Genomic DNA, 14,610 nt, shown 5'->3' with positions numbered 1-14,610 from the left:
GTCATGATTATATTTAAGGACATGTGCATCTTTTATTTCGTCAGGTTTTACCCATTAAACATGTCTATATCATACAAACAATTGGGAGTTGTTATAGATATTACCCAATATGAAGGGCTAAAATACAAATTGATACCAAATAGTAAATTAGAGCAAGCTAAAAGTGATGCTATTAAGTTCATCACTGTGAATTATATGGTACACACTTACAATCTCAGTACTTGGAAAGTAGAGACATGAGGATCAGAAGTTTAGGTCATCTTTTGATACACACAGAGTTTAAGACCAGAATCCTGGGATACATGAAACCCCATTTCAAAAATCCAAAAAGAATAAAAGAAAGAAATAAGGAAGCTGTGAAAGAAAAATAAATGATGATCTTAGGAAGGGATAAATTGGTGAATATTTGTAAGGCACTCTTCCTGGGGAGACATGATCAAACATTTACTCATCCAAGATACAGAATCAACAACAGAACAAAGTAAGACCACCAAAGTCCAACTTCATGAACAAATTAGTTTATTGGGATTACTTATGGGACACAGAGTACCCAATGACCACCAAAAAGCCCACTCTAGTATGGGTGATTACTCATGAAAGCTGGTCTGCCTCTTCTCAGCAGTATTTACAATTTATATAATGTTGGAGAAGGAGGAGCCTTGTGAATCTGGTATGTTACAGGGACTTCCTGAGACTTGCTAGTTGTTTGCTTCAAGAGTATTAAGGGAAGGAACTTCCAAAAATTGAATGTTGTAGGCTCTTGAGATCTTCTTTGGGTGGGATTGAACCCAAAGGAGACCAGACAATGACAAACAGACAAAACCAGAGAAAAGGACAATGGAGAAGAAGCCTTGATAGCTGTCAAGTACCTTCTGAAATTCCAAAGTGGAAAACATACTATGTATCAAGAGACTGCTGAAAGCTCTTATGGGAAGTCCAAGAAATCTTGGAGACATTACAAAACTTATAGAAGGGAAGGTTTAGAGAACTTGTTTACAGGAATAAGCTCTTACCACAGATTCAGATATAACAGAAAGCAGAACTCTTCCTCAGAACTCCAGTAATACAGACTAGCTGTAATTCTTTCATTGCAAGTTGCTTGCATAAGTTTTCAGTTGAAAGCACATATGGATGACCATCTAAAACTCTGACCATCTATACTACTGACCATCAACAATATTGACTGTTGGCCAACTATAACATTAGCCATCTAAAACTTGGACAAATCTACAACATCAACCATCTATAACATTGACTATCTACATTATTGACCTTCTAAAACACTGACAATCTGTAACATTGACTATCTACAACATCAGCCATCTAAAACACTGACCATCTATAACATTGACTGTCTATAACATTGTCTATCTGAAACATTGGCCATCTACAACATTTTTAAATGAAAGAAAACCTTGAGCTAAGTGGGAGTTATTTTATTGAAACTGTCAAGCAATAAAGAAAGGTTCAGTTGAAGACTTTCTGGGACAGAGACATGTAGGACAGAACTCAAGGAAAAATGATGTTTTCAAGTCAATTACATTAGATGTGGAACACATTCCATACAGCAAAGTAAAATGGGGATGGACTAGGATCCCAATCAAGAAGACTCTTGTGGTCTTTGTGAATAAGAATCCAAAACCATCTGGTGGTGGTGCACGTCTTTGATCCCAGCACTCAGGAGACAGAGTCATGCAGATCTCTGTGAGTTTGAGGCCAGCCTGATCTACAAAGAGAGTTCCAGATAGCTAGGGTTACACAGAGAAACCCTGCCTTGAAAAACCAAAGAAGGAGGAGGAGGAGGAGGAGGAAGATAAGGATAAGAAGAGAATCCAGAGAATCCAAAGCTAATGTCTCCGAATGGTAGACAAATAGTAAGGAACCTGCAAGACCGTGTTAGTCATTAGAAAAGATCAGCCCCCCCCTTTTTTTTTTTGGTTTTTCGAGACAGGGTTTCTCTGTGTAGCTTTGTGCCTTTCCTGGAACTTGCTTTGGAGACCAGGCTGGCCTCAAACTCACAGAGATCCATCTGGCTCTGCCTCCCAAGTGCTGGGATTAAAGGTGTGCTCTGCCACCACCCAGTGAAAAGATCAGCCCAAAACATGAGTTTCAGAATTGTAAACATTTGTCTATTCATGCACGTACAGAGATGAGAGTAAAGAATTAGGAGATTAATTTTCAAGAAAAAGGCAAGTTGGAGAATATCCCTTTGTTCCAGTCACAAATATGGGACTGCTAGATGATAGCAAGGGTCTTAGATTGCCTCTATGAAAAGAAAGGATTCAAGTAAAGATAAGGATATTAGGAGGAGCTTCCAAGAGCAAAGGCTGGAAGATTGAGCTATGAAGTAAGTCGGTGAGTGGAGCATGAAAGGAGAGGTAAACTTACCATGGCACTGAAGAAGTCTGGCAGCCAGCTAGACCAACAAGCATCATGTGTGTGAAGGCATATGACAATCTGATTAAGAGTGTCCTGGATAGTTTGTTTGTTTGTTTTTCATCAACTTGACACACACTACAGTCATCTGGGAAGAAGGAACCTCAATTGAGAAAACACTCTCATCAGACAGCTTGCCTATAGGCAAGTCAGTGGCCTTTTCTTTATTAATGATTGCTAAGGGAGACCCAGCCCACTGTGAGTGGTACCACTCCTGGGCAGGTGATCCCGGGTTGTATAAAAAAGCCAACTGGGTGAGCCATGAGGAGGAAGCTGGTAAGCAGCTTTCCTCCATGATTCCTGCCTCCACTCCTGCGCCTACTTTCCTCAGTGATTGACTGTGACCTGGACAGGACCTGTTAGCCAAATAAACCCTGTTCTCCCCAAACTGCTTTTGCTTATGTTGTTTATCGAAGCAGTAGAAAGCAAACCAAGAAAGCTTGCATCAAAATTATGCCTATAAATCAAGGGATGACACTTTTAAGACCTAGAAAAATCATCAAAATTAATTTTGATCTGGTAACATCTTTGGTCAATAATGAAAATAAAGCTCATAGAAACAGAAGAACAAAAGAATATATCTGGAAGGTTCTAATCCTTTAATGAAATAAATATGATCAACAAAGAGGCAAAAGATTAAAATCTTAATGAATTTATGAAAATTGTAAGATCATATGGAAGCATAGAAAACAGTCGGGTAACTTCTAGTCTAGCCAATAAGACAGATACTGTGAACAGCTTACTGGAGGACAGAATGAAGCACGTAAGAGGCAGCAATCATCCTAAATCACGTTACTTCTGAGGTCTCTGGGCTTCATAGTGCATAACAGCAGGATGGGATTCTTTATCCAGTACAGCAAATAGACTATTGGCAAACCAAGATGGGTTTACCATTACTTAGATAAAACAGTATGCACCAAGGAAACCACAAAGCTGACTGTGAGAAAAACTGAGCAGAAAGATGCAGCAGTCTATAAAGAAGCAATATACACACATACATTTATATATGCATGAATATAGTTTGGAAGCAAAATAAGGTCTCTGTTATGAAGAAAATGCAAAGGTCAAATTTTTCCCCAATATAGCAAAGAGCATATATTTGGAGCAAGATGGAAAGATGTGTTGATCATTCTTTCCAAAACATCTAGGTGAGGTACAATAGATAGATGTCAGGGTCTACTGTGCTTGAGAGTTAGAAACATTAAGATCTCATCCTTTACCCGGAGAGGCAGAGAGAGAGAGTTCTACATAAAAATTAAAGGGGAAAAGAGTTTATAGTCCTTTAATGGATAAAGAGGAAAGGCTTACCTGGCTCAAAATGAAAGCCTACAGAATTCAGATGCAAAGAATAAACAAAGAAAATACTAGAAAACTACTGATTTGTAAGAGTTCCGTGCAAAGGGTGAAGTTGTAACTAGAGTGTTGTTGGATTGCAGTGAGGACCATGTGGAAGTGCCTCTGAAGAAACCCTAAAGACAACACAGAGCAAGTTAACAACACAGGAGAGAACAGAGAAGTGGAAGATGTAAAAACAATGGGGATATTAACCCGTTTAACAAGATGTTCAGGGGAGCTGATACTATTTGGACTACTGACAAGCATTAAGTGTTGCTCCCTCCTCCCATGATGTAATTTTTGTGACAAAATTAAAAATACATTTTGTAATTAAAAGTATACAAATAAAACCAGGTTCTATGTGATTTTGTGAGTAACCAATGTACTGGTTTATTTTACATTTGATGATTTTAGTGTTTTAAAGGGGACACTACAATTTTTCTGTGATTGGCTGCATGAAAGGAAGGATGGTTTTTGTTCTACTGTTAATGGGATTCTTGAGCCCCTTTGGAGAGATGGTTAAGGCTTGCTACTCAAAATTCAATACTTATTTCAACAACACTGTTTTTCTCTACCAGGAAGTCCAAGTCATTTACAACTTATGAAAAGTCATCTCAGAATATTATATAGATCTGAACATCATATTCGTGTTTATAACATATTGGTTGCAGCTCTAAATTGTTTATTAATTCCTCTTGAGAGATACTATACACAAAAAAAGGACATCAAGGTACTTAGCATATTGCCTTTTAAACTGTTAAGTGGGGCCATTTCCTCATATTCCCATTGGCCTTTACAATTGAATCTCCTTTTCCTTATATAGTATACCTCATGCCCTTTGGCATAATTGCCAATGCCATTTTCCACGTGGGAGCACCCTTGCATTTGCTGAATGTAGCGATTAATGGCTTTTAAAAACTTGTTCTATTTCAAGAAGACATTTTCCCTTTGGTTGTGATACTGAACTCTCATAACAAATTACTTTTTGCACAGCCAGTGATTACACACATGTACATTACATTTATCTAGCATGTGAACTTCTGCATTCCAGATGAGATACTATACTCAGGATTATTATTATTGATGAAAAGAAAAGGCCTGAGTGTTTTCTGGAAAGCATGGCACTCTTGAATACATTTGGCTAAGATATAGAAGCCCTAAAATTAAGCTCATTTTTTTGTATTAATTGTACTGATAGCCACATATAACACAAATTTGCCATATCTGAGTAACATATATATATATATATTTCAGTATAATTATGTTTAATTAAATCTTATATTGTTTTCAATTAATAGACTCTCAACTCCCAATGGTTTTTTTTGTCTGTCAGTTCAGTTTAAAATTTCTTTTATACAAGAGATACATATTTTAATGTTACTCCAGTCATAAATCTAATAATGTTGTATGAAGATAGCCAGGTATGGTGGCTCACACCTACAATCCCAGGATTTGGGAGGCAGGGGCATGAAGAGTGAGCCAAGTTTGAGGCCAGCCTGGGCTGTAGAGTAAGTCCCAGATCAACCTGGATTACAAACTGAGATCCATCTTTAAAAAGAAAAATAAAATAATGCACAGAGAAATGTTTCAGTGTTTTTCTATTTTAATGCACTTCAGATGGTTTCATTAATGACAGTGTCATGAGCTTTGAGAAGTTTAAAGCAAACCATTATTTTATTATAACTCATACATTAAAAAAAATTCCCAGGATGTCAGACATTTTCAATCAGCCTTTAAAAGTTAAAAGTAATCAAATATTTTTTTAAATACAAATCAGATACTTGACAATCTCATAGGCCTGCCCAGTTTCTTCGATCATAGACCCATGTGGACAATCTTTCTTGTCAATTGGTACTATTCACACTTCTCCAGGGAAAGCCATATTCCTTTTTATCCTTTCTTCTCATGCTAGCAGTATGCTGCCATAGCCATATGGCATACAATGTATGCATTGTACACAGACAATACCGTATGTACATTATACGTGATGCATTAAAATTCGTCCTGTTACCCTTTGCTTAAAGGGAATGTCCCAGAAGTAGTAAGATGATACTGCTTAATTTTAATGAAGACAGGTTGAGTGAATTCTTTGCACATTACTGCAAAGTTACAGGTTTAAACAAAAGTTACAATTCTGTTTCTTATGTTTGGAATCACGTTGCAGAATGTATCCTAAATGAAAAACAGAGAAGGAAATACAAGCAAGCCCTCTTGCTTCACGGTGTGTCATACATGTACCAATGGTCTTTTTTACATAAAATTCTATGATGAATGATACAGTTAAGACCCAGACTATACAATGGACACAGGTATTATCAAAAGTTATGCATTATGCTTCAGTACTAAAAATAAAATATATTCTTAAATAGTGAAAATAAGATATCCTTCACGTTTTTACATCACATTTCCTGTTTGACCATCCCCACACCTTTAATGAAATAATGTCCGACACTGTATTAAGCAATGACAGAATGTGAGCGACCTCTTGATGGTTACAGGCCCCAAAACAGAACAGTGATTACCCTGTCAAATTGTTGAACTACCTTCCTGATGTATTTAGTGCATGATATAATACAAAAATAAAAGACAAACACCTTACTGACAAAACCAAAAGTTCATCAGTACCAGATTACAAATAGGGTCCGGATTAATTAGTTGCTACAAGATGTAGCAACTAAACCATCCATCATGGTATCCCTTCCCCCACCTAACTGTGAGCTGTCATCTGTGACTATCTGATTGGCCAGGGGGACACCAAAAGGTTTTCTGGGTCCTTCTCAAGAGAGGGATTCCATCACAGCCAAGCGCTGTATCCACAGACCTGCATGCTGCAGTCACTGGCCATGGCCCAGAGACAAAGGCCTCACCACCCAGTCTTGGAAGACTGGGACCGGTCCATGCAGGAGGGCAAGGAATGGGCCTGCGCTCCTTCCTTTTCAAACATAAAAGCAAGCCGCGGGCCTCTAGACACACCAAAGGTTTACGTGTTCTTTTGGATTGGAGAAGCAGGCACTTACAGTGAACACAAGGGGAGGCTTGGCAGAGGGCGGGGACGACCGTCCAAGAGGAGCTGCAAGCTATTCCAAAGCCGTCGCCCCCGCCGAGCTGCCCAACCTTGAGCCCAAAGAAACGTAGAAAAACACAGGATCCCCAGGGAGCGAGAGGGAGGGGACTGACCCCAACCCAGGCGCGGGGCGACAGGTTGTGCGGGGATGCTAGGTATGGTCAGAGGCAGTCAGTGGCGGCCGCCAACACACCAGCTGTTGAGTGCCACACGCAGCCCCCAGCCTCGTACAGTCCGGGTGATCCCCTTGAGGCTCCTGGCGTTCAGATGAGCGGGAAGCGGCCCTGGCCGCCGTCGGGGTCCCCGGCACCACCGCCTCGAGGATGGCCCAGCACCGACACTGGCAGCACGACCTCCGCAGGGCTGAGCTGCTGCAGCCGCATGGACTCCTCATAGGTGGGCAGGTACTTGACCTCCTCGTAGCTGGGCAGCTGGAGGAAAACCGGCGACACCACCCGCAGCTCGTGCTCCGAAACGCAGGAAGGAGGCAGACGTCCGCCACCTCCTCGGCCCCGGCCGCCGCCACTGTCCAGCAGTGAGTCCAGCGAGCCTGCGGCCACCTCGTCGCGCAACAGAGCAGGCGAGTCGTCGTCGTCGTCGGGTTGCCCCGCGGACCCCGGCGGCCCGGAGCCTCCAGCAGGCCCGGGTCGTGCCTGGCCAGGGCGCGCCTGGCCACGCGGGTACCTGCGTGGGCTGGGGCAGATGATGCGCTGCAGGAAGTAGCCGATGGCGAAGAGGACCAGCAGGATGAGCAGCCCAGAGAGCTTGCGGACGAACCAGCCCACGTTGTCCAGGAAGGCGTGGAGCGGCAGCTTGCAGCAGCGCACGGCCGTGGCGTTGGCCGAGTCGCAGCAGCGCTCCCGCTCACCGCACGCCAGCTCCGCGCAGCCCCCGCCGCCCCGCGAGGGCGCCACCAGCGCCAGCGCCAGCAGCAGCAGCAGCGGCAGCAGCGGCGGCGGCGCTGGAGCCACCGACAGGCCCTCGGCCGTGACCCCCGGCCCCCACATGGCCGGTGCAGACCTCCGCCGGCGTCCGGAGACCGCGAGGCTCGGAGCTCCGTCTGGCTGCGCGAGCGGGCGCTGCGATGGGTCCCGCGCGCGCCGCCTCCCGCGCCTCGGCTACCTGCGGCCGGAGCGGTGCTCACTTGGCCACGCTGGGGCGGGAGGAGGAGCCCGGGACGCGCCGAGGCTGCGGGAGGCGGCTGCTGCTCACTGCCGCCGAAGCTGCCTCGGGAGCTTGTGACCTCGGGCCGGGGTGCTGGGGCGCTGCGGTCCCGGGCGAAGCGTGCGGAGCCCCGGGGATCAAGAGAGGCGGCCTGCGCGGGGTCGCTCTGGGCATCTCGCCCGTCGCCCGCCGCACTCTTCCTCCAGCACCTGGGCACCCCGCGGCGCTGGAAGGGTTAAGGCTGAGCTCTCAGCCCGGGAGCCCCTTGATCTTGATTAATTCAGCCAGCGCGCTCTTCCCCGCCAGACGGGCGGGGCGCTCTCTCGCACTAGCGTAGGTGTCTCGGTTTTAAGTGATTGGATTTCCCCGGGAATATTATTTAAATTGACTCGCGACCGGGTTTCACTTACCATCTTTCTTGTGATCTTTCTGATTAAAAATGGATGATGGCCATTAATGGCCAGTGCAGCCCCATTGCTGCCCTGAGGGTTCCGGGGTGGGAACTGCTGGATAGTTCTGCTGACAGGTAGGTCCAGGTTGTTGGGGAGCCGGGACCCTAAGAAACTCCAGAACAGGTAAGAGAATTCTTTGGAGAGGCTCAAGTTACAGCCACGAAAGTAGCCCCAGAGGGACAGAGCAGCGCTCTGTTGAGGTGACCCCAGCTCACCAAGGAGAAAGGAGAAGACCCTTGTTTCTCACAGGCTAACCTGACCCTGCCCTCTGCTCCACTATGCCCAGAGGGGAGAGCCGGGAGTTGAGTGGCGGGGTGCAAGGAGCCCCCTCCTGCAGCATAAATAGCCGATCCGGAGGGGAGCAGTAAGCGGCTGGCCAAGTTCCTGAGCAGAATGTGAAGGTCTTTTCCAAGGTTATTCTTATTTGTAAAGTCTGACTTTAAAGGAAATCAGTGTTTCTTTCCACTTAGTACTTGCATCAGTTTACCTTCATGCAACCAGCCGCCCGGGAAGTGTCAGCGCACCCAGACCCATTGGGCACATCAGTCCGTTTTGGTGGAGCCCCTGAAGAAGCCATTTGATTGAGACAGTATAAAACAGACACACTTGCACAGGAGGACTCCCTGAAGAGAAAAACCAATGGGGGTAATTTCAAGGTCGTTGTGAGAGAAAAGTAAAAGCCAAAGGCCATACAGAGACCGAACAGACTCAGCTATGAGTCAAGCTTTCTCTCCTGAATGGAGAGACAGACCAAGATTGGATGGGGGGGGGGGGGGTGGCTGAAATGGGCTGCGTGGTCCAGCCTAAATGAAGACTCTCCTAGAACTTGTTTTGGTGGGAGCACCTTGCTTTGCTTCAATTTCAAAATGATGCTTTTTCTTCCGGGAGAAGTGTCTACGTGTCACTCAGACAAGAGACCGTGTGTCCTTGAGCACAGGGGGTTTCTAAGCTTTTGCGAAGCCAAAGCGTTTCTCTGGCCATGATCTGTGGGGAGGACCGAGCCCTCGCCTGTGTAGTTTAATTGACAATGCTTTTAACCGATGGCCAGATAGGGAGAAGGAAGAGATTTGCTTTGAGTCACTGCCTTGGTTGTGCTGTTTTCTGTGTCCCATTCCTGAATTTACACTGGAAATGTAGACTAAGTATGTCCTGCATCCAGGGAGCCCTGCTGGATGCTTTCCGTAATAGATAATTTTAAAAACAAATGCCTCCCAAGAAGGGAGTGACCCCAGTTCTCTATACCCTTTTCAACTGAACAGAGTGAGGGCGAGATTTCACAGAGAGAATAAATGCTGCATGCCTTCCTTCTTCATGACTTTCCCAAAGCAAAAATAAAATCGATGTATTTCAGATAGTCGCAGGGATAAGGAACTCTCATGGCCTGAGATGTAAGGGGGGGGGGTACAAAATGAGGGAAATACCAGTCTCTTTGGGCTTTTAGAATCAGAGGTCTTGGGATTTCTGGCAGGCATGGCAGAAGCAATGGCAGAAGGGAAGAGGTGCTCGGGATGGTGTGGCTGCTGAATTTTTAAGTTACATTTTATATATTTATTCTGAGGTTAGGGGTATATTTGGGAGTCTGAGATACATTTTATATATTTTTTGGGTGTGTGTGGGGGGGAAGGGTATATTTTCTCCTTCCCCTACCTAGGTCCCAGGAATCAAACTCACGTCTCTGGCCTTGGCAGCAGACACTTTGACAGTCTGAGCCCTGTCAGTGGTTCCTAAACAACAGCATTTAAGTAGTTTCATTTCTGTCTTCTTTTAATGAGTTGGAATTTGTTTGCAGAGTTTCAGGGCACAGTTAAAGAACATAGGCCTGATATAAAATAAAACATTGAACAGCCTTGTTTACACGAAAGCAAAGAATGAGCTCTGGAAAGCGAGTGTGGGACGGAGTTTTTGCTTTAGCTTTCCAAATGAATAGTCCCCGAGCATCATCCTCAGACCCTCTACAGAAACGGGTGCCTGTCTATTCTCAGAGCTCTCACTTCCACTTAACCTGTCTTTATTTGAGTGTAATTTACTGTGTATAGCCCTTTCAAGGAAAGAAAAGAGACCCTAGCGCTTTCAAAGCCTCACACGAGCATTGTTCATTGCTCAGATTCTTTTTTTAAAAAATATATATATCTAACATACAAATAGAGCAAGCCACTTAGTGAAGAAGAGAGAAGTTACTACATGTTCCATAGGAAAGAGTACATTTTGTTAAAATTTGCACCAGGTTGTATTAATAAGTTCATAGGAGGGGGGGAACAGAGAGTGAAAAGCGACTGTGGTAGTTTGAGTGGCATTGGCCCCTATATTAGGGGGCGTGGCCTTGTTGGAGTAGGTGTGGTCTTGTTGAAGGAAGTGTGTCACTGTGGGAGTGGGCTTTGAGGTCTCTCTTGCTCAAGCCTTGCTCAGTGCGACTGACTCCGAGTCGTCCACTTCCTGTTGCCTGCAAGGTGTAGGACTCTCAGCTCCTTCTTCAGTACCACATCTGCCTGCAAGCTGTCATGTTGGCCGGCATGATGAGAATGGACTGAACCCCTGAAACTGTAAGCAAGCCCTCCCAATTAAATGTCATGGTGTCTCTTCATAGCAAAAGGAACCCTAAGACAGTGACTGACTTTAATCCAAAAAGCATGGTGTGTTTGAGCATCTCTTGCTAAGAATTATGAGCATGACATACTGGGGAGATGGCTAGTTGGTAATATTACTGTTGTGAAAGCATGAGAAACTGAGTTTGGATCCCCAGCAGCCACGTAAAAAGCTGGGTGGGACAGCACATGTCTGAGGAGGCGGAGAAAGACAGAGCCCACGGGTTTGCTAGCCAGCTGCGTAGCCAAATTAGTGAGCTCCGGGTTTAGCAAAAGACTCTCTCAAAAAATAAGATGGCTTGCAACTAAGGAAGACACTTGATGTCAACCCATGGCTTACACATGTGCACACACACACATATACTTACGTACAAATGCATGTACACACAAACAGGCACGCATACACACATGCATGCACGTACACGTACACGTGCACACACACACTCACACTTAAATTAAGAACATGAGCTGAGCTGGTCACCGTGGCATATGTGTTCCTTGGAAGCTGTCCTCAGAGCTTGAGAAAAACCAAGTGTACCCACCATGACATCCCTTCCAGCTGTCACACTGGAACAGAAGGACATCCCTCCACCCCCATCTGCTGACCTTGGGCTCTTGCCTTTAGGTCTGAGACACAACAACCTTAACCTTTTCATGCTCCTTCAAAATGTTCAAGCATGGGCGGTTTGGAAGTGTAAACAACCCAGTCTGTCAGAAGCTCTTAGTGCATGCCACATGGTTCTTCCTATTGATATTGCATTACTGTAATTGATTTATTAAATACCCTCCTTTTGTGGAGTCCCTTCACTTGTGATAAGTCCTCCCTGAATAACAGTTAATTAAGGGGTTTATGTACATGTGCATGAATGTGCCTTCCTAGAAATGATTTGTGACTTGAGATAATCTGCTTTGGAGGTTTATTTTTTAATTTTATCATATTTCTGCTATCGCTTACTCAATAAATATTTAATGTAGGCCCTTCTCTGAGCTAGATACTCCATCCCACTCTGGGGATGTTATGAAATCAAGCTTTTCTCTGTCTTCTGGGAACTTATTGGAGAGGGGTTAGAGCACAACGGGTTAAAAACAGTCAGAGCGATGAATTGACATCCCATTGGTGAATGCCTATGATGGGAAAATTCAAAGTTCTCACAGTTTTTACCCTGGCCTCTTATGGGGATGACACTTGATTGGAGGACATCTCCAGAAAAGACTTTTATAAAACAGGATAAAAAGCAGGAGGCAGGAATCTCTAGGCAAAGGAAACTTTATAAAGATAAGTCTCCAGGGTGGCAAGATCCTTCATCCAACATTTTGTAAGTCTGGAAAAAGCAGAGTAGCTTCAACTGCAATGTTTGCTGCTATAGGTAGGTGTTAGGGAGCTGAAGCCTCCCCTGCAACCATACAGTAGAACTCCAACCAGCTTCTCTCCAGTGGTCTAGGTGGTGATTATTATTTTTAGTTCCCTTGGAGACCAGAAAGGAGATCACAGGACTTCCTGTTCTTCCTGTCTTCCCATCCTTGACTGGGGTAGAATTCAGATTTCCTCTTTCAACGTTATCAATTCCCAACTAGCCAACAAAAGGCTTCTTCAAGCCACGTGCTAGGAGAAAAATTAAAGTAATATGCTTTGTCTCTTCTGTTTAAATGATGTGCAAAAGGAGCCGGGATTATTCTTCTTCCGGAATTGAAGTAAGAAACAAAGGGCAGAGAAAGGCCTATGGGAGCATAAGGGTCTCACTATGTCACCACAGGTTGGCCTTAAATTCACATTTGTATTTGGTTTTACAGTTTTCCAAAGAACTTTCATGTACATTCTTTTGTTTTTCTCCTTATTCAATGTCTGTGGGATAGGTTAGGTTATTATTACCCTTTTACAAGCCAACATGGTTTAACTGCCTGAATTGGGCTGAGGATGTAGCTCATTGGTAGAATACTTGCTTAGCACATGCAAGGCCCAAGATTCAGTACCAAGAACCAAAGACAAACAGATGGACAGACAGACACACATCTGAATCACAGAATCATTTAGTGACAGTACTGAATGTGAAACCCAAGGCCTGTACTAAGTCTAGCTAAAAAGGCTGAGTGGGCATCTCACCCTCTGTTGAGTTGGACCAATGTCAGGAGGAATGCTCCTGAAGCGTGGAAAAGGCAAGTTATAAGACCAATGAGGGAACCGGGCATGGTGTCCTTTAATCTCAGCACTCGGAGGCAGAGGTAGGCAGATCTCTGTAGTTGGTGACCTTCTCTCCAGGTGCCACCACGCCCTGTTAGTCCAACAACCCACTTGTAAACTAAACACACAGACATTTATATTATTTAAACTGCTTGGCCATTGGCTCAGGCCTACCATTGTCTAGCTCTTACTCTTATATTTAGCCCATTTCTATTAATCTATACTTTGCCATGTGGCTCGTGGCTTACCGGTACCTTATTTCTTTCTTGTCATGGCAGCAACTCGCTGTGTCTCTCTCTCCGCCTTCCACTTCCCAGAATTCTCTTCTCTGCTTGTCCCACCTATACTTCCCGCCTGGCTACTGGCCAATCAGCATTTTATTTATACAGAGTGATATCCACAGCAGATCTCTGAGTTTGAGAACAGCCTGGTCTACAGAGCGAGTTGCAGGATATCCAGGGCTACACAGGGAGACCCTGTCTTAAAAAAAACAAAAGAAAGACTTATGAGGGTGAAGCTGGGATTAGTCTAGACCATGAATATGAAATTCTTCTGAAGAAATAAAACTTTTATTTCTGTCATTTTATGGCCACTTTTAGTAACCCATTACTAATGCTTCAGGTAATAATGTGACTAACTAGTTGTTTTATTTTTATTTCTGCAAACAAATAAATTCTCTTCTCCATTACAATTGATCCTTACCGATGAACCAAGTCACCTAATGCTAATCAGTACAAAATTATATATACTTTCAAAAATAAGGATATATTGAGTTCTGAAACAAATGAATATACAATATTATTAATAATGACTTCAATTTCTATATTTATTATATATTTGTTTTTATTGTAGGGATTGAACCTACAGCTTTGCACATGCTAGGCAAGAATTCAGCTTCTGAGCTCAACCATCAGCTCTGAATTTTTAAAGGACTTACTTATTATTTTATGTGTTTGTGTGTGTGCCTGAGTGTACACATATGCAGTACAAGTGTGCAGGTGAACGGGAAGTCTAGAAAAGGGTACCCAGACTCCCTAGAACTGAAGTACCAGGCCGTTGTGAGCCACATGTGGGTGCTGGGAACTGAACCTGGTTCCACTGAAAGAGCAGGGAGTGTTCTGAGTGGCTGAGCCATCTCTCTAGACTCCTGCCCTGAGCCTTTGCTCCATAACAATTGATCAGTTAATTTCTCATAGCAACCTTCTAGAAGAGGTTAATAACATCCATGTCATTGCTGACACTGTGAAAACTAAACCATAAATATTATGAGAAATAACCTTTAGTGAGGTCCTGGCTATCTAAAATTGGAATTCCAGTTCTGATAGCTGAACGGGTTTCTCTCTCATGCTCATTTTAAATTGTTAGCTTGTTGAAGTTAGAATGTGTTTTTCAGAGGCT

The 14,610-nt window shown here is 44.0% G+C and overlaps 1 protein-coding gene across 1 annotated transcript; it reads right to left on the bottom strand.

Moving 5' to 3' along the window:
* Positions 1 to 7,032: 7,032 nt before the first annotated feature.
* On the bottom strand, positions 7,033 to 7,908 carry C6H3orf80 (chromosome 6 C3orf80 homolog). Its single transcript, XM_036191435.1, has one exon. It carries the CDS (start codon positions 7,840 to 7,842, stop codon positions 7,099 to 7,101), a length of 744 nt encoding a protein of 247 aa, XP_036047328.1. The 5' UTR covers positions 7,843 to 7,908; the 3' UTR covers positions 7,033 to 7,098.
* Between the last annotated feature and the right edge of the window lie 6,702 nt (positions 7,909 to 14,610).

The sequence above is a fragment of the Onychomys torridus genome, chromosome 6 (genome assembly GCF_903995425.1).
Source record: "Onychomys torridus chromosome 6, mOncTor1.1, whole genome shotgun sequence".
NCBI lineage: Eukaryota > Metazoa > Chordata > Mammalia > Rodentia > Cricetidae > Onychomys > Onychomys torridus.
This window is presented reverse-complemented; position numbering and strand designations above follow the sequence as displayed.

Bases quoted from the DNA above. Each gene is read 5' to 3' on its own strand.
- C6H3orf80 (XM_036191435.1), bottom strand. From the start codon at position 7,842: ATGTGGGGGCCGGGGGTCACGGCCGAGGGCCTGTCGGTGGCTCCAGCG.